Raw genomic sequence first — 20424 nt, forward strand, 5'->3', positions numbered from 1 at the left:
CGCCAAAAATTATGATCGGTACCACGGACCGGGCGCTTGTACGGAGCGCCCATGGCGGGATTTGCCTTATTCTGGCATCTGACGTCGCACTCCGCACTACTGCGCTCATAAAGCATCACGTATAACGTCCTGCCGTAGGGATACAATAGCAATACATCCGTCAAATCGCCCCGCTTCCTCGTCGTACAGCCATACGTTTCCCAGTCTTGACCTTCTGTGCTTCTGACACAAGCTCACCAATGAGCTTGTTGTACGTCTCCGAGTCCTGCTGCAGAGCGTCTCGTGTTTGTAGAAGGTACGTCAATAGTGCTGATGACTTTGCTGTCTGTGCTTTGATATCTGCCAAGTGGGCCTCCAGTGTAGAGGCTGGCAATAACGACATCTGGTCTGTACGAGACATAAGAACGTCACCCGGTACATAGAAGCGCGCAAAGTACTCACCAGAGGAAAGATTCAATAGTTCCTCAACTTTCGCTTCGTCAAGCTCGGGTCGTGGACCCAGCCGTAGCTGAGCGGCCGCTGAAGGGCCGTTCGTTGCAGGCGAAGCCGGATGTGACCCTCCGCGGGAGTTGTTCAGCGCGGCCGTCTGTAACTTGCTGATTCCACCGCGAGGACCGGGAGGAGCTGACATCGGGCGCGTGGTAATCTCGAGGGTGGGCAACGCGCCATTTGTGCGCGGGAGAACCTCGTCCAGATTGATGGGTATCCCGAGATGGATCAGGTGCTGCCGTCGTATCCGCGACCGCGTCCAGTTGACGGGTTGGAACGATGGTGGTGAGGGGGGAAGAAGGGCGTTATACAGCTGGCGACTGGGACCATCTGTGAATTGAGATACGCAGCTTTAGAATGAGCTGGACAGAAGTACCTCGCAGATGTAACAAGCGTCTGATTTAACCCTCCAACTTCTCGGATCGGGTCGTCCGTGAGGTGCGACGTATCATTGCGTATCCACAGCGGTCCTAGTATGTCGTCCACCTGCTCCTGCAACTGCTCTAGTGACGGCAATGGGTTCAGATGTAGTGGCTGCCATTCCCGAGGGATCCATGATCCGCTGATACTCTCCGGTTCTGCGTACTGTACCTCCCCAAAGGATGTCGAGAAAGCAGGCGTTATTGGCAACGGCTGTGTCTCTCCAAAGTCCCCGAAATCCCCGAAGTCATCGTCCTCTGCCTCCTCTCCAGATCCCGCTGCTGTTTCCGCCGGGGTACGGAAGTTATCGAAGTCGTCGAAGTCATCTGGGGCGGTTGATGGTGAGGGGGACAACTCGAATGTTGGAGGTTTGACTGCAAGAGGAGCAATGGATACAGACGCGTCCGGGGCACCCCAGACGGATGCGCCAAAAGCGATGTCGTCTTCCATAATTGTCCGACAACAAAGGCAGGATGAGGCAAATGTAGAGGAGAGTGTCGGAAGCGGGGCGCACGCAGGTAGCGACGAGGTGGAGAGTCAAGCTGATCGAATGTAACACGGCGCTTGACCCAACCATCCCGGCGTCGGCCCGGCGTCCTTACACCTCTACCATGTTCATCTCGCCATGTCCAACACCAATTCTTCTTTCTTGTTCAGCTCATTGAACTCAAAGCAACCAACAAATGCTCGAAAAGTTCACATACGCCGTCTGTATGACATCCTACAACTCTGCATACAACGCCACGACTGGGTTCGCGCTAAGCGAGCATGGGCCGTCCTAGCGCGGTGCAGGGAAGTCGATTGGAAGATATTGTGGAAGACTAGCGTCCTCCTACTTGGCGAGGGAGACCCTGATATCGACGATGCACATGCCAACGGAGACAGGGTCCGCTTCCTGAGCGTCATGATGCGACAGCACCCAGAGGAGGTGAGTGGCGGGCGCGAGCTACGCCCGCCCAAGCGCATAATCTTAGTCTTCATTGTGACTGAACCTCCGCCTTCTTCTCCTTCAAGCGCGAGTCCATACTGAAAGAGCTCGTATTGCGCCTGATACACTCGGGCATGCACCGGAGGGCCATGGAAGAACTAGACTTGTACGTGTATGGTCCTTCAGCGTGCGCCCGTCCTCAAACCATTAGTTTTCTCTTATCAGGTACCTTCCCTCATATCCTTACCAGGACAACCCCGTGTTGCACGTCTATGCCGGTCTGATTGCACTATATCTCGCTCAGCCAGCGGACGAGATCTCCGAGGAGACGAGATATGGTCCGTCCTTGTAGCATGTCTGGATCTGCTTTTTTTCCAGGTCGACTAAAGGGCTGGTTCACGCAGGTCAGGGCTGGGATGCAAATCTTGTCCGCGATGCCCGAGCACACTTAGAGCATGCTCGGGCCATAGACCCATCAAACATCATGGCGGACGCTTTCCTCAGTCAGGTATTTTTCACCTACCGCCATGTGCCACGCATGCTGCGTCCTTGAGTATCGCTAACACGTTGGTGTGGCATTTAGCTACCGGGGGGCATACAATCCGCACAAGATCGGACTACACCTGACTCTGATGATGAGAGAATGGATTTGGATCTGTCGGCACAAGCCCGTAAGCGTATCCGGACCTAAATTTGTTCATCGAACGGATCCCGTCGCACAAGGTCAACCACTCGGCATCGCAAATTTCGAGAAAAATAGCTATGGATCAAGCAAGACCGCAACTACTCCGAATCGGAATCGGACCCAAGGTCAATCGTGGGCATGGGTTCATCGTCGTCGTCCTCTCCCGTCGACGTTGCTATCGGTGTCATGTGCGTCGTAGCCGGAGGAATGACTGTCGCCGTCGATGATGGGCCCAGCCCAGCACTATCAGAAGACAGCGGGTCAGGCGGTGGCGGCAATAGATTCTGCGCAACGGGATCGTTAACAGTCGGGATCGGTGCCGCCTGCAGCTCGATTGAATGCTGCGAAGACTGCGCCAGCTGGGGGATCCGAGGGACAGTTGAGGGCGTGGGTGCTGGAGGAACATCGACCTGCATCGGTACAAGTGCTGGTTCCTGCGCCGTAGACGAGCCGGTATTTCTTTTTGCTCCCGGAAGGTTTCGCGGAGTGTTCGAGGTGTTTGATTGTTGGACCTGGGGCGTTAGCTTCTCGGCGACGTCCGGCTCCATGGCAGGCTCAGAGAGAACCCTGAGGCCAACCCGATTCCGGACGTCTATCTCCTCTTCGCCCTCTTCGGCACGGAAGAGAGACAACATCTCGACATGTGGTAAAGATCGCACCAGTGGCGGGATCCGGGGGTGTAATAACACCTCCGCCAAGTCACCCTATAATTAGCGGTACCTGTTAGATAGCCACGTCATGAAAAGTCTATATCATGAATCAACTCACAGTTGGTCCGGCCGTGTGGTCTGATACACTCAGCAAGAGGCCGAGTGACTTGCTCATTGTACTAGTGGTGCCAATCGCGAGATTGACGCAAACTCGTTGCAATTTAGCGGACAATCGCGAATGGAGTGACAGATCCGGGGATAGCATAACCGGTGGCAATTGCGGGAGCGAGGCGTAGACTGAGAGGCATAATCTTGAGGCAATAGAGTGGACCGGCGGGTTCACCGGAGTCCGTAGCAATAGGCTTTCAAGCACTAAGCGGGGAGGAGAAGATTCCGTTAGTGCGAGTGCGGGCATACCGAGGAATGAACCCACCATCCACGGATGCGAGTAGGACCTCGCCCTCATTAGCTGTTGTACAGACGACTTCTCGGCCAACCTTGAACACTTCGTCGCCTTCGTATCCGCGGGTTCGTTTTTTGCTCTTTTTACTGCGCCCTTGTCCAGCTCCCTGCTCGTCGTCTCCACTACTCGTTGACCGTTTGGAAAGCACGACGGAAAGGAAGGGCATGACGGAGCGGGCTAACCGCGAGGCCACAATGTCATCGTGTAACTTCGCGTCGTTAGTGAGCAAGGTTGAGACTGTGCGCAAGAGCAGGAGCGTGTGTGCCCTAGAGCCATCGATGAGGATGCAGCCACGGTGAAACAAGCTATTTACTTACGGAACTCGAGACTGCTCCAGGTGAAATGCTAGATGGGTGAGTAACATAGATAGATGCGGTGTTACATGATGTTGGCCACTGGGTATATCATGTCAGACCAGGAAAAAACACGAGTGACCAAGATCTGCTTACGCATGGGATAGAGAGCCCAATAGTTCACAAGCAAACCTCCATAGGTGCGAGATAACGGAATTCTCCAACGAACGCACGGCATGGTCCACATGCACGTCCGCCTAGCTCACGCCATAAGTTACTACAGCATACGCCTTATCCCATAAGTCAACTCACCTTCTCATCTGGTGAGCATTGGAGGAGCGCTGAACATAGCCGCACCAATGCTCCAGCGGGTAACGCAACAGGTCGCGAAGTAGGTGTGCTGCATGTAAAATAAGCACACATTCACAAGCTGGAGCTAATCGGAATACTGACCTTAACATGTCTTTTACAACTTGGACTGCAGCTCGCAGCCGATCCAGAGCAAGCGGTACAGCAACCACAGGGTCTTCGGCAGAAGGTGCCGGACGTGCGATATTGCCATGGCCTATAGACTAGTCAGCGGGACGAACTAAAGAGACAGGATACAGAAGTAATTAGTACCTCGGTCAGCAAAAGTCGTCCTCAATTGCAAGAACGCGCCCCATGTGAAAGCTATGGTGTCATCCAAAGACTTCCGCCACAGGTTCGGCGCATTCACCTTTCCGCCGGTGAGAAGCAGAACAGCGTATAGTCGGGAGCACGCTTCAACATGGCCGCTGGGTGTGGGGGTGGGCGAAGAGCCGTTCAGGTGGCATAGTGCAAGGGTCGACAAAGAACCGTGCAACGGACGACAGAGTGAGGGGTACAAGGTGACGATGTGAGTGAGCGTTTCCACCGCGAGGAGCTGATGAGTTTCAGGGGTGTGCAAATGATAATGAGGCGCATGCACACTCACGTATAATTCGGGGTTGGTCTCCTTCCCAGCCATCGCAATAAGTGCGTTCGCAAACTTCGGTACATTGGGCGTACACAACTGGCGTTGGAACTCCGGGACGTCCGTTGCGTTAGAGAACACCAACCGCAACAACCGCATGGCTGCTTTTGCTGTAGGCGCAGGCTGATTCTGTACACCTTCGTCTAGGTACTAAGTTCATGGTCAAATGAATCAACGTACCACGAGCAATGGCATCCCCGCTGCAACCCAACTCTGTGCACATTCCAGCATAATTTCCCTCGAAAAGACGGCCGTTTGGTGCGCAAGGCACAATCCGCTCCATTTTGCTGCAGGATCCTTGGAGTGTATCAAGGAGTTCACCCGAGCGATCCACTTCTGGGTATGTGACGATGGCAAGAAGTCACTTTTGGTGAGAGTCTCTAGGACGAAAGGTAGATGTAGCACAGCGTAGGAGTCCGAAGCAAGTTGAACCTGCAATAGGTCCTTGAGCCGAGACGATGGCGCATCCATAGTCTGAAGGCAGTACTGAATCCAAGCGGAGAGCGGGACAGGTACAAGTCAACGGTACAGCTGCAGATCCGAGCTCGGAGTAGGGAGTCGAACTTGCGAAAAGTTGCTCGATCACGTGGGAGACGCGTCGCGGAAAACACGCTGCGACGCGTCCCACATCCATAAATCACACGAGTAGGTCGAACAACATGAAAAAAATGAGGATAACGATACCGAAACACCAGAATCAGCATGGAGACATAAGGGCAAAGTGCCTCCCTAGAAGATGATACATGCTCTGTATGGTGTAGCATTTTCTCGATCATAATGTATTGGAATTATAGTCTGCGTAGTACGTTCTCCGGTCACTGAGAGAGTGTCACATCTCAGCCAGATGCCGCAAAGAAAAGTGTCGTGTAGTCTGCCAATGCACCCATCCAGATCCAGAACCCAGACCAACCGCATCCAACGAACCCCTTCCAGCAGCTCGGGCGGTCGTCGAAATCAGTCTTCCACATAACCCGCGCTAGCTGTGCCGCCGCTAGCGCAACACCCCCGTAAAACAACGGGCCTTGACCATTCATATATCCCGCGTACGTGATGAGGGACATAGAAGACGCAGACAGGGTGCTCAGGATGGGCCGGGTCTTCTCGCTGAACAGCAGTGCTGTCGAGCGGATCCCCATGTTCACGTCGTCCTTCTTGTCCTGCGCGTACACGTGAGTCTGGGGTCAAATTATGAAACATAATGGAATGATGCGCTCACCTGGTGTGCGTACACGGTGTCGTAAACAAGGGTCCAGCAAATGCCGCCCGCGTAAAGCGGAAGACAGACGCTCCAGTTTGTGACCCCAGCAACAGCAGACCAACCGAGCAGAGCACCCCAGTTGAACGCAAGCCCTGATGTGCGGATGTCGCGTCAGGTATAGACGTTATGTTGGGGTGGTAGTGCTCTCGTACCTAGTACTGCTTGTGGCCAGTAGGTTACTCGCTTCATAAAGGGATAGATAGTCACCAAAGAGAGTGATGAAGCACCCAAAAGGATGCTGTTGACATGAACATGCAGAGAGACATGGAAGACACGAGGAGCACGTACCTGTACCAGTTCAGCTGGGTAAGCACCCCCAGACCGGCAGTCAGCTGTAAACCCAAGAACGCGAAGGCCTGCGTGGGCGTGATCTCTCCGGCCGCCAAAGGTCGTGTTTTGGTCCTCTCTGTTCGCTCATTTGTGAAGACGACAGGGACCACAATAGTGGAATAGGCTCACCGACGCCCTTGTCAAGGTTCCGGTCCCACATATCGTTGATGGTGCACCCCGCTCCGCGCATGACGAGTGCTCCCAGACCGAACAAGCTAATGTATGTCAACGGAGTCGTCCATGGCACTTCGAGTGCATATGAGACCATAGTGATTGACCAGGCTAAGCAATACAACGCATGGCAACATCAGAATTCCAGTTTCCGCACTGAGAACGACGAGAACACTGACTGCAAGGGTAGAACAACAGCAATGTTCCAATAGGCTTGTCTATACGCGTCAAGTATAGATAGGGTCGCACAGGCTTCGGTAGACGGTCAACCCATGTAATTGGAGGGGCTACGGAGGCATTGGATAGTGTGCCAAATTTGCGAGCGAGGTGTACGCTCTGTTGTAGCGTCAGGCTCTTCCGCGCGTTTGGCTGACCATAGCAGCGCAGGCTATGCAACGAGCGATATGAAAACAAGTGCCAAGGATTGTGTGCAGGAAGACGAGTACTGGCAGTAAAGTGTAATCGGAGACCAAGGTTCATGGCGTCGGGCGAAGCTGAAGGCAAGACTTGACTGCGAGCGTCAATGCGGGGCAGACAGCAGGCGCCGACGATCCCACGTTCTCCGAGTCCTCCTCCATCCCGACCAGTACTAGTCTGGACGAATGACCAGCTAAACACGCAGCAAGACTCTTTCTGACCAGTCAAAGACACCATGGATTCCGATACATCAGTTGCAGGTGGTAAAAACAGATATGCAGGGGGAGGTATAGATGCGATAAGACAAATACATGCGAGGGACTCTTCCGATGACTCTTCACCAATCCTTTCCGATCTTAAAGCTCCATTCCCAGTCTAGAATTGCAATGAGTCAGAGATGATTCAAGAACAGCGAGATAATCAACATACCAGCATAGACCTCGCGGTCGTCGTCGACGACGCGACTACGGACGTTGTAAGTTCCGGAACGAGCCAGCATACCGGAAGGCGACTCCTCGGTGTCGAAGTTCTTGATGTACGCCTCCCCATTCGGGTGGGGTCCATACGAACCAAGCATCTGCTCCATCTTATCGACTGCGTACACGTAGTAAAGTAGTCGAGCGAGCCATACGTGAGCAGACATGTCAGCCAGAGGAGAAAAGTGCTCTCACCTGTGACTCCAGCCCGCTTGACGACCTGTATGTACCGTACACCCTGTATAGCCATACTGAATACTGCTTCCACGAGTGTTCCTCGGCAGTACTCACAGAAATGATAGAATGGTTGACCTTGAACTTGATGCGGACGCTGCATGGCGATGAGTACGCCGCGACTGTCTCTGGCTAGACAAAGGATTGCTCACTTGTACTCTACACCCTCCTTGATCGTGACTGGGTTCTTCTTCAAGCTTGCAACTTCGGTCGGATTCTGCAGGTCCATAACGAGATGCTTGCCCTGAGGAAGAGTGGGCGAAGCTAGCTCCAAGGACAGAATAGTGACCTGCCAGCCAACCTAATCAACACGCCGCTCCACAAGGCACATATGTACTGCCGTACGCACCTTGGGTCCAGAGGCCGCCGCGGCGGATGCACCGGGGACGATACCCAGGCTGGCCTTCCAGCGGGCCAGCGACTCGTCCTCCGCATCAAGCTTCGCGTACTCGTCGACGCTCTTCGCCGCGCTGGGCTTGTAGCCTGCGAAGGGCGGCGAGTGGCAACATGAGTGGGTGCTCGGTTAATGGAAGCGGGGCTCCGAAGTTACCGGGCGTGGAGGAGGGGACCAAGTCGTCTTCCTCGTGCTGCGGGGCGGGGATGCGTGTCGGTGGATGCGCAAGACGGCTACCTGGAGCAACTCACTGGGGCGGACATCTCAGGATATGGTGATGGTCGATAATAGAGGGATTGGACTTGTCTTCAGCGCCGTCGGGATGCCCTCGCAAAGGTCGTCCATGCTACAATCGATCGATTTCCCACGCCTGCTAATACGGTTGTTGCCGGCATCACAGTCACGGTGGTGTACAGGTTTCCGGCGAATTACAACCTTGTAGTCACTGGCAGTGGTTGGCAGTGGTCTCCCAGTGCTCAGCGCACTGATAAGTTCAACAGTTAGCGGTGACAAGGCAACATAGCACACCAGTGGGAGTTGGGGACACGAACATGCAGATGTGATAGGATGGAAGCGGCGTTGCCTAGACGGCAGGATGTGCATCTAGCGAGTCAAACAGGTATGATACTATATACCAACGAAGACATTGTAGGAAGACTATATGCTCTTCCTATAATTTACCATTCCACCTCCGGGAGCCATGTGTGCTTCAGAATAATATGTGCGGGACTGATGCTAGTAGTGAATGGTAGGCGGCCGTGGAGCTGTAAATCTAACCAAGAAAACGAGGTTGCCGCGAGGCAGCAGATATGAATGAGATAGGAGTCCTCAGACGGTCTCGACGACCTGGCCAGGAGTGACCGGATGCATGCCGTCTGGAACGCCGACGTCAGGGAATGCTATCGCACGGGAGAGCCGTGGTTTACCCACCGCCTTTGAACCAGCACTTGCCCTTGCTGAGGTGGAAGCAACGCGCACCGCTCGGACAGACATGCCCCTGGATACCGGGCCCGTCAGACTGCGGCGGCGTCGTGCATAACACAATAGACCTACCCAGCAACACTTGTCACCCCACGGACACACGAGGCCTTTGAAAGCTATTGTCAGGCCGGTTGAATAGCAACGGATGAGACGGCATACCGTTCTTGAGATAGTTGCACGGGGCCTTCTTGGCGTTGCGCGCCAGGGTCTCAAGTTGCTCCGAGTTCAAGAGCCATTCGTGAGAGTACTTGCAGTTAGCCTGCAATTGACTGGTTAGTCACACTCGAATCGTCTTGGTGGATAACGGCAACCGCTCACCCCTTTGGAGCACTCCATGAGATAGTACTCGTTGCAAGGCGGAGGGTTCTCTGAACTTGGTGTCGGCCGAATCCCAAAATACAACAGGCAGTGGGACTTACGCTTGTGTAGCGGCTGAACACGACAAGCATGAGCCAACGAGAGGTAGACACATGGTATAGATTTACTCACCTTGCTCGGATCGATGAGTCTGAAATGATCCGGTGACCTGTTAGCCGGAGGGGGAGTGGGCCCCATGGAGCCTTGGCCCTCTGACTGGGGGCTAATGAGACCGCCATTCGTCACGACGTTCGGGTTGAGAGCGGGCTCCGTAAGGCCGAGCAGCGGACACGGACGGCGAGCCGAAAGTGGGGTTAACCTCTCCTCCATGAAGAGACCGTCAAGCTGGAGCGACTTAGCCACCATCTGCCGGATAGCGGGAGAGGCGTCACTCGGGGGCTGGACAAGAACGAGCTTGCCAACGAGCTCCTCCTTCTCTAGACTGCTGTACATGGAAAGGTAGGCGTCGTCGATTCCTACGACGCAAGGATTTAGCTTGGCGGGAAATCACCACCGTCATCGTGTGGAAGGACACTCACCGCCGAAGAACAACCGGAGGGTCTGCGGGAAACGAATGTATGTCTTCACGTATTCTAGTGGGGCTCCTAAGTACGCCGCGTGGGTACAGGAGAGAGCCAAGGGTACTCACCTTTAACCTTCACCTCGGTGCTCTCCCGCCCCGGTCCCGAGTCCATGATGACGAAGCGTGGAGATGCTTGGCCGAACCCGACGAGGAAAGCCTCGAACTGCTCCGGGGTGGCCATACCCTCGTCGCGTAGAGCGGTGACGACGGCACGCTTGTTAAGGTAGATGGTGATCCAGAAGGAGAGGCGCTCAAAGCCGACGAACCCCTGCTGTACGAGCTCCTGGGCGATGGCCTTCGTGAACTCTTGCGCCGCTTTCCAGCCGCCCTGGTAACCCTGCTCGATCAAGGAACGGAGGAAGAGCAGCCTGTCGCCATCGAGCACACATAGCACAAGGGGATCCTGGGCCTGCCAAAGTAGTCTTGAGTCGTATATTCGGATGGACGGGTGGCGCTGCGGTAGAGTATGGAAACCTACCTGTGAGCAGCTAATTGCAGAAATATGACGATTAAGGGAGGAGAGCTGCGCGTTATGCGCCTTTTTATCGAGGGCGGCGATATCAGTTGCCGTAGTGTAAGCCGACTTGACGGCGGCGAGCTCAGCCTCAAGCTCAGCGACGCGCGCTCGAAGTTCGGTGTTTTGATACAGGGTGGCGTTAGAGAGGTCTGCGCGCGCCCGAAATTTTCGGTCAGTCGAGCATGTCTCTAACGTCTGTATGGCAGACGTACCATGAAGGTGGGAGATAGCACTATCCCTACGCGAATTTGACGGATGTCATGAGCGTCAGGGAGTAGCAAGGGACAAGCGTAGTAGACTGACCAGAGCTGCTTGGTGGTGACGGCCATGAGTGAGGCGTGGAGGAGTAATTACAAAGGTCGTAGCGAAGGCCTAGGGAAGGAACGGATGGAGGATAGAGAAGGGAGGAGGAAGGGCGAACAGAGCGAAGTACTTATAACCGCCGAAGCATGATGCCTCCTGCTGCCAGTCAACTGCGGGAATGAGCAGACTAGATGCCCAGAACTGCTTCTCTTCCGGATACGCGCATTAGGGAAGTCAGATAAATTTGGGGGCAAACCTTGTCAGCTTCGCGACTCCCACGCGCAGAGCCATGGATCTGTTGCAGATGATGCACCCGTCCATCCTGCACACGGCCAGTCAACCTGTCAAATCTGGATGGCGCTTCAGACCAGCCCTGACGCTCCCCACGGAACAACGCGACTCGCCTCACTCTCACACCCGCACACCCGCACAGTTCCCGCAGCCACCGCGGCCTCTGTTCATCCCCCTCGGAGAGGAACAAGGCTTGCCGAATTTGAGAGGGCAACCAGCCATCCGACCTCGACCCGGACGACCGGTCGTCCTCGAAGGTTGTTGTATTCCAGGGCTAGACGCCGTGATATTTGGATTGTGCATGCAGGAGGCGCGGTGTGGCTCTACCCATGCGTCGCAGCAACTCGCAGGGTGTGGTCTGGGAAAATTCGTCATGAGTCAGGACATGCGATCCGATACCACCTTGCGTGCGGACCGACTCGCAGACCAGCAGCCTCAAGTCAGACTGCTCCGGCTCGGCGGCCCTTTCCTGGAGATATGACCGTGAGGCGTGTGTGGGGGCCGCGTCTGTATGTCCTCGAGGCATTCTTGCCGCGGCAAGTCCTCGTTAGGCGAGGCTGGACCATGGGAATGGAGAACGCCCTGGAAGGCACACGTAACGGCGCAGCTTCCTAGCTTCGGGTGGCACCTATTCGAATATGTGGTCGGCGTCTGAAACGAGTTCACGGATATTAGTCCTTGCGCTGCAATTCCCTTCCGGCCCCCTGTCAGAGGACCGCAAATGTTGATCTGGATATGTGGGCATGCTATGTCTCTGAGGGCGTGGAGAACAAGAACTTGGAGGGACTTCGGGTAGCACGGCAACTCGCCCAACATGGATGAATTCCATGATCCATCACCGGAAGCGGGTCGGTGTGAAGAGATCATATCTCCGCGATTCGAGAACCTCGGCATGCGTTCGACCTCTGAAGCTGCAAGGAACGAGTGAGCTAAGGCAGAAACTGCGAGCACGGCCCCCCACTGACCTGTTCCTGTCGAAGGCCGGCTGCTCTTGCAAGACCCTGAGTTCGCGTGTCACCAGACGACGGTCGCGGGATGCGGGGCAATCATGCAGCGTGGAGCACCCTCGAAGGCAATTATTCCAGTGCAGTCGAAGCTTGACGGGATATCGAAGTCCGCAGAGCCTTCTTCGTCCGTCGCACTGAGGAGCATGCCGGCCTGACTGTCCATGTGGTATCTTCACCAAAGTCAGGAGCACGTTAGCCCGATGAACTTGTTCGAGAGCCGTGGAACGCATGAGAAAATGTCCTTTCTGCACTAGGTGATCTCGAGGATGTTGTCAGGCCGCAGTATCTACTGTATAAATTAACCAGGCACGCCGCGGTGCCAATTTCCGCTGTCGCAGCGATGTTGCAGGGAACCAATTCATCAACAACTGGACAGGCAGCTTCTCGTCCGGGTTGTGAAACTGACAGTCGATCGATGAGCCATCTGCGTCCGCGGTGTGTGGGAGGTGATGTTCAGAATCACAGTTCAAGTTCATCAGAAAAGCGCCCATGACTTTGTGGCGGCGCGCCACATCATCAGCTCCGCGACGGCTCGCTTAGGTGGTTTACACAACGACTTTGATCTTATTGTCATCTCCTCATTCTCTCCTGCACGGTCTCGTCAGGTACGTCGCTCACAACATGGCTCAGTGGCAGGTGTTCATTAATCCGTGATGCACGCTCGTCGCCAGACAAACAGATTTGTGGCACATCCTGTCATCGCATGCATTGTCAATGCATCGCTCCGAGATGTCTGCCCCGTTCCTATGTTCCCAGTTAGGAGCGGGTTGCCATCGATGAGCTGTTAGCCTGTTGGTGCGAGCTGTGCCGACATCGCTGCCGCCGCTCGCCGTCGGGTTTGGATGTTTTGTAGCCCCACAGATCAAGGTCGGAACGGACTTCCGACGACTCAACGCCCTCGTTTCATGGTTTACCACACAGGCGAGCAACGACGTCATACCTCTACAGCCGACCCTGGTAGGGTCTTCTTTTCATGAGCACATCCAACGCTGCCGCTGGCTGCGCCGCTCGCGTACGGCACTCTGCACCGCGTAATCACTTCTCGAGGCACAACACTTCCTTTCCGACTTGGACAAACCCCCTCAAATTCCTGCCATACACCGAAAACCATGCGCACGAACATATCTGCAGCTCACTTGGCGTTATGGCATTCTCGGCCTGCATAGTGCGGCGCTCCAAAAAGGTCACCTGTGGAGCACACGGCGACGCCAGAGAACCCCGAATGTGTCCTCGTGATCGCCAAAGAATTCGCCCTCTCCACCGCGTCCTGTCTCACAATGCAAGAGGTGGCCTTGCCATGTTCGGCACACGGAACCGGCGACGCTCACGCCAAAAACTCTCACAGGTTTATATAGGACGGGAGACGCGGTGCTTGTGCCTTGCCATCGCTCGTGCGTTCACGAGTGTCCCTCCTCCTCCCCCTCCTCCGTCGTCCGACCTGTCCCTTAATCTCCGTCATGTCACCCTCTATGAGTCCATCGCTGCGGTCCCGATCTCCAAGCCCTTCTCGTTCCGACCTTGAGAAGAAGGCCGGGATGCCCACGCGTGTCGGAGAGGCTTCAAGATCCGAGTTCGACGCAGAGGTTGCCGCTGCTGCACCTCGGTTGCGCGGGCCTGCGTTAACCGCGGCCATTGCCTTTGTCGCAGGAACGGGCTTCACCTTGTTTGGGTATGTCATGTTCCGCATGCACTCGGAGATTGTGTGCTCACTTCCACCGCCAGCTATGATCAGGGTGTCATGTCCGCACTCCTCACTGCGAAGCAGTTCGAGGATGTCTTCCCCCAAGTTATCACCGGCGACGGTCAACCAGCCAACCATGCGACTCTCCAGAGTTTTGTCGTAGCCATTTATGTGAGTATCTCAACTGCGCTCGCTGCTGTTCGGCGTGCCGATCTGCGACTCTAGGAAATTGGCTGTCTCATCGGCGCCTTGTCAAATCTTTGGGTTGGAGACTGGTTAGGCCGTCGGCGGACCATCGTCCTCGGCGGTATCATCATGATTATTGGGGCGATACTCCAAACAACATCCTTCAGCTACGCTCAGTTGGTCGTCGCGCGGATTATCACTGGTCTCGGGAACGGTCTGAACGTGAGTTACTGAACGGTATCACATTGTCATGTGGTTGCTCAGCTGTGCCTCCGAACAGACATCCACCGTACCTTCATATCATGCCGAGTGCTCACCTGCTGCGCGGCGAGGCAGTCTGATAATGATAGAAGGTAGCCTGATCACGTTTGGTATCATGATCTCGTAAGTAGCTCGTTCGAATGAATGCGCGACTTTCTCATGTCTGACATTGTTCACAGATACGTGCGTCACATGTGTTCCTTAACTTTGCTATCGAGTGCCTTGTACTGACCATCTGCTTGCTACTCACAGTGGATAGACTTTGCATTGTAAGTTGTTCCTCTTGTTCCTTGGCTGTCCCTTGACTGACGGCGTTTCAAACAGCTTCTGGATATCTGGATCCTCCGCGCAATGGCGTGTTCCTATCGCGTTACAGATTCTATTCGCACTCGTCATGATCTTCGGCATCTCATTCGTGAGTTTAGGTCTCCACATGGCGCAATCCTTGTGCTTACTGACGTCTGGCGACGCAGTTGCCCGAATCGCCTCGATGGCTGGCAAAGCATGGGCGCAATGCAGAGGCGCTCGCTGTCATCTCCGCTCTTGACGGAAAGCCTGTTTCGGACGTGGGAGTCCTTCAGACCTACCACGGTATCCGCGAGGCCATCGCTGTGGAAGCTCACCTCGGCAACGACGCTACGCCCCTGCGCGAGGTCTTCACCGGCGGACGCTCGCAGAACTTCCGTCGTGCATTCCTTGGTGTTGTCATCCAGTGCTTCCAGCAGATCTCCGGTATCAACCTCATCACCTATTATGCAGTACGTCTCTACTCCATTGCTTCTGCCTTCTAGCTTCTGGGCAAGAACATTTGACCGACAAGTCCCTGAACTAGACGTTGCTCTTCGAGCGCCTGGGAATCGACGACGTCAAAGCGCGGATTATCGCCGCGTGCAATGGCACCGAATACTTCTTAGCGTCACTCGTCGCAATCTTCCTCATTGATCGAGTCGGACGTAGGCCGCTCATGCTCTTCGGGGCGATCGGGCAGGCAGTCACGATGGTTTTGCTTGCGGTGCTCGGAAGCGTCGATACCTCGGGCACGCAGGTCGCGTCGGCGGTGCTGCTGTTCGTGTTCAACTCGTTCTTCGCCATCGGCTGGCTCGGCATGACTTGGCTATACGTGAGTTGTTCCGCGTCAACCGCAAAGTCAAAGATTTGACGGAATATGCGTAGCCCGCGGAGATCGTTGGTCTCCGGATTCGTGCCCCCGCCAACGCGTTTAGCACAGCGTCCAACTGGACGTTCAACTTTGTGGTCGTTATGGTCACTGGTCCCTCATTCAACAACATCAGCTGGGGAACGTATATCGGTACGTCTCGAATAAGATTGCGTCTCGGCTATTACTGAAGTGTACATGGAATAGTGTTCGCGGCGCTGAACGCGTTCATCGTCCCCGTCGTGTATTTCTTCTTCCCGGAGACAGCCGGGCGCTCTCTCGAGGACATGGATGTGGTGTTCGCCATCGCTTATAACGAGAAGGTCTCCCCGGTCAAGGTCTCGCTGCGGAAGGACTTGCCCCTGGCGGGTTCACCAGAGGCGGACGAGATCCTAGGCATCTCGAGCAGCGGTGCGAGTGGGGTGAGCAGGAGCGACTCGCAGAGCGGCACGGCAGAGTCGGAGAAGCATTGAAATATAGCATAGTCGACCGAAGCACGTCCAAATGTATCTCTAGCATTATTTCTCTCTCTATACAAGATACCAGTACTTTCTCCTGTACGATCCTATGCAGCCGTGTGCAGCAGTCGAGGACGTCTTGTTTCGGACGCTGCGCCACCGACGCGTAGTCGGAGTTTGAAACGCGAGCGTGGGAACCTGTCAAGACGCGGGTATATGGGCGCCTTGTCGCGTAGCACCAAGCGAGCGGACGCCCGTGTTCGAGTTGTTGCAGCTCTCCAGAGTCTCTCTCCTCTTCCCACTGCACCATGGCTGATCTCTACACTGCCCTCCGTGTCTCCCCCAAAAAGAAGCGCACTTTGCCATCGTCTGACGACGACGAGGACGTGCTCACACCAAAACGCCTCCGACGCAACAGCACCGTGTCAGTAGCCCCGGCCTCTTCTCGTGCAGTCGTCGACGCACCTCGCTAACCACTGCACACACAGACCTTCCACGCCTTCCACGGTCACGCGTCGTAAGGCAAACACGGAGCTCGACCCTGACAGCCTACCTGCACATCTCTCGCGCCTCCACAAGATCCAGACGTCGCTGCAGCATGGGCTCTCGCATGCCCTCGCTACCTGTGCCGTGTCGCCCTCGGAGGACACAGGTATCGTCCGCAATGTCCTCAACCACATGTCGCTCGGCGCATACACCGGTCTCACGACGAGGATCGACATTGACGACCTCAAGCGGTTGTGCTGGCTGTGGGAATGGGACGGGAAGGCGCTTCCGTCGAAATCGGTCGCCGGCGCGGGAAAGGGCAAGGCGAAGGTAGAGCCTGAGGCTAAAGAGGAGGATGAGAACCCTTTCTTGGATAGGCCCAAACCCGCGAAGGCCGTTGAGGGTCCCTTGAAGGACTGGACACGTGGTGCTATGGGCTTCGTGGTTAGCCAGACCACCCACCGCGACAAGGTCGCTGGGGCTAGGTTCCCAGTCTATGGCCTTGGGATTGAGGTCGAAATGGACATTGACAAGGATATGAAGGGCGGTATGGCCGCTGTTGCACGCTGGACTGCGGGCAGCGAGACCAGACGGAAGGAGATCGCGACCAAGCTGCAGAAGTGGGTCAAGGTGAGTAGCCTCCAGGCTCTGGGTATGCAGCACTGAGACTCACCTGCATGTAGCTTCACGCCAAGGAAGCATCGGTACCCCAAATTCCCATGGCCGACCTGCCTTCCTTGCCTGAGGTCGTAAAGCCGTCGAACCTTACGCGTTTACTCGCCTCGTCGTCTCCCAAGTCACCGGCCTCTGCTTCTATCCTCGCTGCGTCTCAACCTCCTAGCTCTCCGAGCCGATCTGCCTCGCGTTCTCCGACCAAGTCTCCTAACAAGAAGCTTCGAGACTTCGCCATCCCCTTCCCCCTCACCCCATCCAGTCGGCTCGGCACGCCTTCCACAGACCGTATCATGAAGACGCCTTCCACAGACCGTATCTTTAAGACGCCTTCCACGAACCGCATCATGAAGACGCCGTCCACGAACCGTATCCTATTCCCGCAGACTCCGTCATCGAGACATTCGCGTACCGATGCGTTGGATCCTCGTACGCCCACGAGCGCACGCACACCTTCTCTGGCTGGTAGCGAGACGCCGACTGCTTCCGACTCGTCGGTCCCATCGACCCCAGTCCACCAGCGCGGTCCAAATGCAGAGACTGTGCCCCAGACTCCTACGAGCTCCCGACGCCAAGCCCTTTACGAACGCATCCGACAGCGTTCTCTGCAGAACACGCCCACGAAGGCAAACCCCACGGGCGCGCCCATGTCCAAGGATCAACTCCTCAAGCTGAGCCAGGAGGAGATGCGCCGGCGCTGTCTCCTCGGCCGGCTCTCTGGTGTCGCCGAAAGTGTATGGATGTACGTACCTCTTTCCCTGTCTTCTTCCCACCCTCGCTCCCGTATGCTGATGCGCTGGGGCACCCACATAGGTTCTTCTCAAACCCCATTGGATTGGCGGGCGCAACCCCCGGGGCGCGCAAACGGCGCGCCATGCCAGCGTCCGAGATTGTCGCAGCCGTCGTCAAGTCGTCTCCGGTTCCGCTGTCCATCGCGGAGGCTCACGAGTCTCTGGACATGCTCGTGAAGATCTGTCCGTTCTTCATCCGTCGGATGGATGTGTCTGGCGAGGAGTGGCTCGAAATGCCCGCTTCCGCCGAGACCGACGACGAGCCTAGCGTGCCCGTGAGCCCGCGTAAGGGCGGGTATAAGGAGCCCGGCTCCGTCCTGAACAGCCCGCGGAAGGCTCCCAGCAGCCCTAGCAAGCTGAAGATCAAGGACGAGAGCGCAGAGGACTTGCTCACGCGCAGCCCCCGGAGGGTGAAGCGTGAGGGTGGCGGGTTGCGCGAGGTGCGCGAGCGCATCCGCAAGGAGCTCGAGTCGTTGGACTGAGCTTCGTTCCCGGTGGCGCGTGTGATGCTTGCGTTTTGCCATCTTTATCGTTGCTTCATTGTTGCTTTATGTTCCGTCATCTCTCATCTCTGTAGCGAACAGTGCACTAGCATGCTGACAATGTTTCTTTCACGTACTCGAACCCGATGATGTCTTCCCGATCCAATGATTTATGTATATCTAGTTGTGCATAGGTACTCGTCACTGTATATCCCCCATACTATACCGCATCGAATGACAATGTTTCTTCTCTTGCAGAGTGAATATGAATGTTTACAAGCCGAGGATCCAAGACCTAGATACAGCATGGTGACAAGGTAGATACAAGTTACAGAGCGCCAAACTTCTCCTTCGCCTCCTTCTCGAACTGCACGCAATCCACAACGACTCCCTCCCTCCTGCTCTTCTCCGCCGCAAACACTGCCAGATGGCTCCTCAGCACATCGCTCACGTCCGTCCCTAGCAGTTCCTGCCGGCCGGTGTGAACTGCCTCGATGAACGTGCGGATGAGGCCGAGGTCCCCGCCGCCGTGGCCCCCACCCTCGTTCTTCGGCGTGTGGTGCGTGGTCTTACGAGTGCGGAAGTCTGTGACGGTGAACGTGCTCATGTCGCCAATGAGCTCCCCAAACGCAAAGTGCAGCCGCGTCTGGCGCTCGCAGATCAGCTGCGTCTGCGCGACCATCGTGAACGACACCGTGGCTCCGTTCGAAAACTCTAGGTTCACGACCTGTCAGACGTCAGACACAGCCCGCAGCGATCAGTCATGGACACGAGGACGCAGATCACAGCTTGCGGAGGGGACGTACCTGGTTGTCGCAGACGTCGTTGTCGCACTCGTACACGCAGCGTCCGTACGGTCCGGTCTTCAATGCATCGGTGATGTTCTCAATGTCGGGAATCCCATCAACGAGGACGGCAGCAGGCCAGCCGGTCTGGCCTTGCACCACGGGCTCGAGGTAGACTGTATCGTAATGACGACGTCAGCTGCGTGAGTTCTGCTGCGGGCACTCGGACCGTGAGCACGCACTCTTCTTTGCGCTGTACGCACAGTCGCGTTCGTATGCACAGTCGAGGCAGCGCTTTGCGTCGCCTGCTTGTGGGGGCTTCTGCGCTTTGCGGAAGTGTTGCAAGGACCCGAAGGAGGACACGCGGGTGGGTCCACCTGGGGAGAGCCAGTGGCAAAGGATGTCGATATCGCTGCGTGAGTGAAGGACTACCGGGTGAGTGGCGCCACATTAGAACTAGCGGACGGAAGGAGCTCACTGGCAACTCTTCGTCATCAGCGAGAAGCAGCTGTCTTCTTCACGGGCCCAGTTGCCACGCACGTAGGAGTGCGCGAAGTGGAAGTACCCAACCGGCTCGATGTGAACCACATTGATGAGTGGCCCCAGTGCTCCCGAGCGTACAACTTCAGTGACGGCCTTGCTGTATGGGGAGTAACGAAGGACTGTCAAAGCATATTAAAACCGCAAGGCGGGGGTGCATGACAGGCCGCAGAACCTACCGTGGCCCATCCCGAAGATAATCCCTGCCTTCTTCACAGCAGCTTCCATCTTGACGCAGGCCTCGATGGTGGTAGCCATTGGCTTCTCGCACAGGATGTGGTACCCTTGCTCGGCGAATGCGAGTGTCACCTCCTGGTGCATCTGGTCTTGCACCGCGATGATTACAGCGTCTGCGAGACGCTTTCCGATCGTCTGTATAGTCTCAGCGGAGGCTTTGTGCAGGTCCTGCCAGGTCTCGAACACAAGCGTCTTGTCCACCAAATGAGCTTCTGCCATGAGCTTCTGGGTCATTGGACGCGGCTCCGCTATCGCGACCACCTTGCACAGCGTAGGCTCCTGCGATGCATATGCGGCATATCCCTGCGAATCTAATGAGCACAGCTGGACTTCTCAGAACAAGTGACAGGACAGAAGACAGGGCGTACCCGGCCGCGTTGCCCACAGCCAATGACGGCGATCGTGACTGGCTCAGAACCGGTCCTTGAGTCGTGCGGCATGTTGCTGT

The 20424-nt window shown here is 55.9% G+C and overlaps 10 protein-coding genes across 10 annotated transcripts; 3 read left to right on the top strand and 7 right to left on the bottom strand.

The window, feature by feature from the left end:
* Positions 1-84: 84 nt before the first annotated feature.
* Positions 85-1442, bottom strand: L226DRAFT_529405 (uncharacterized protein). Its single transcript, XM_067679598.1, has 3 exons — positions 866-1442; positions 442-809; positions 85-387 (listed from the first exon to the last, which is right to left on the bottom strand). Exons 1-3 carry the CDS (start codon positions 1357-1359, stop codon positions 161-163), a joined length of 1089 nt encoding a protein of 362 aa, XP_067541525.1. The 5' UTR covers positions 1360-1442; the 3' UTR covers positions 85-160.
* Positions 1443-1502: 60 nt separating this feature from the next.
* On the top strand, positions 1503-2574 carry L226DRAFT_125361 (uncharacterized protein). The gene is made up of 5 exons (XM_067672225.1): positions 1503-1837; positions 1924-2003; positions 2063-2175; positions 2242-2345; positions 2421-2574. Exons 1-5 carry the CDS (start codon positions 1535-1537, stop codon positions 2526-2528), a joined length of 708 nt encoding a protein of 235 aa, XP_067541526.1. The 5' UTR covers positions 1503-1534; the 3' UTR covers positions 2529-2574.
* L226DRAFT_477086 (uncharacterized protein) lies at positions 2419-5428 on the bottom strand. Its single transcript, XM_067676734.1, has 10 exons — positions 5103-5428; positions 4884-5051; positions 4550-4832; positions 4382-4493; positions 4241-4328; positions 4085-4185; positions 3953-4030; positions 3606-3901; positions 3291-3544; positions 2419-3226 (listed from the first exon to the last, which is right to left on the bottom strand). Exons 1-10 carry the CDS (start codon positions 5391-5393, stop codon positions 2621-2623), a joined length of 2277 nt encoding a protein of 758 aa, XP_067541527.1. The 5' UTR covers positions 5394-5428; the 3' UTR covers positions 2419-2620.
* Positions 5429-5758: 330 nt separating this feature from the next.
* On the bottom strand, positions 5759-7161 carry L226DRAFT_452302 (4-hydroxybenzoate polyprenyl transferase; the record flags this gene model as incomplete). Its single annotated transcript, XM_067675053.1, has 6 exons — positions 5759-6079; positions 6139-6272; positions 6333-6418; positions 6469-6586; positions 6640-6792; positions 6861-7161. The coding sequence occupies 6 exons, from the start codon at positions 7159-7161 to the stop codon at positions 5759-5761; spliced, it is 1113 nt and encodes a 370-aa protein (XP_067541528.1).
* Positions 7162-7435: 274 nt separating this feature from the next.
* L226DRAFT_453419 (rho GDP-dissociation inhibitor) lies at positions 7436-8398 on the bottom strand (the record flags this gene model as incomplete). Its single annotated transcript, XM_067675125.1, has 7 exons — positions 7436-7473; positions 7528-7692; positions 7770-7812; positions 7866-7905; positions 7961-8097; positions 8158-8291; positions 8359-8398. Coding segments are annotated over 7 exons (597 nt in total), but the record flags the coding sequence as incomplete, so codon positions are not given.
* A 519-nt stretch (positions 8399-8917) lies between these two features.
* Positions 8918-11292, bottom strand: L226DRAFT_125472 (uncharacterized protein). Its single transcript, XM_067672227.1, has 11 exons — positions 10944-11292; positions 10853-10878; positions 10602-10789; positions 10190-10532; positions 10080-10133; positions 9673-10016; positions 9502-9615; positions 9343-9442; positions 9256-9290; positions 9133-9199; positions 8918-9077 (listed from the first exon to the last, which is right to left on the bottom strand). The coding sequence occupies exons 1-11, from the start codon at positions 10967-10969 to the stop codon at positions 9031-9033; spliced, it is 1344 nt and encodes a 447-aa protein (XP_067541530.1). The 5' UTR covers positions 10970-11292; the 3' UTR covers positions 8918-9030.
* L226DRAFT_125471 (uncharacterized protein) lies at positions 11293-12307 on the bottom strand. The gene is made up of 3 exons (XM_067672226.1): positions 12200-12307; positions 11348-12145; position 11293 (listed from the first exon to the last, which is right to left on the bottom strand). Exon 2 carries the CDS (start codon positions 12126-12128, stop codon positions 11670-11672), a length of 459 nt encoding a protein of 152 aa, XP_067541531.1. The 5' UTR covers positions 12129-12145; positions 12200-12307; the 3' UTR covers position 11293; positions 11348-11669.
* Positions 12308-13776: 1469 nt separating this feature from the next.
* On the top strand, positions 13777-15998 carry L226DRAFT_453524 (general substrate transporter; the record flags this gene model as incomplete). The annotated part of the gene is made up of 11 exons (XM_067675134.1): positions 13777-13910; positions 13964-14093; positions 14148-14330; positions 14389-14492; positions 14549-14552; positions 14622-14638; positions 14694-14784; positions 14843-15127; positions 15202-15489; positions 15543-15678; positions 15733-15998. The coding sequence occupies 11 exons, from the start codon at positions 13777-13779 to the stop codon at positions 15996-15998; spliced, it is 1638 nt and encodes a 545-aa protein (XP_067541532.1).
* Positions 15999-16245: 247 nt separating this feature from the next.
* L226DRAFT_498825 (uncharacterized protein) lies at positions 16246-18653 on the top strand. Its single transcript, XM_067677689.1, has 4 exons — positions 16246-16407; positions 16472-17099; positions 17153-17883; positions 17955-18653. Exons 1-4 carry the CDS (start codon positions 16292-16294, stop codon positions 18412-18414), a joined length of 1935 nt encoding a protein of 644 aa, XP_067541533.1. The 5' UTR covers positions 16246-16291; the 3' UTR covers positions 18415-18653.
* Positions 18654-18742: 89 nt separating this feature from the next.
* Positions 18743-20416, bottom strand: L226DRAFT_565779 (streptomycin biosynthesis protein StrI; the record flags this gene model as incomplete). Its single annotated transcript, XM_067683832.1, has 6 exons — positions 18743-19141; positions 19221-19375; positions 19442-19611; positions 19678-19861; positions 19919-20279; positions 20345-20416. 6 exons carry the CDS (start codon positions 20414-20416, stop codon positions 18743-18745), a joined length of 1341 nt encoding a protein of 446 aa, XP_067541534.1.
* Positions 20417-20424: the final 8 nt, after the last annotated feature.

Source organism: Lentinus tigrinus (genome assembly GCF_003813185.1).
Source record: "Lentinus tigrinus ALCF2SS1-7 unplaced genomic scaffold L226scaffold_2, whole genome shotgun sequence".
Lineage (NCBI taxonomy): Eukaryota > Fungi > Basidiomycota > Agaricomycetes > Polyporales > Polyporaceae > Lentinus > Lentinus tigrinus.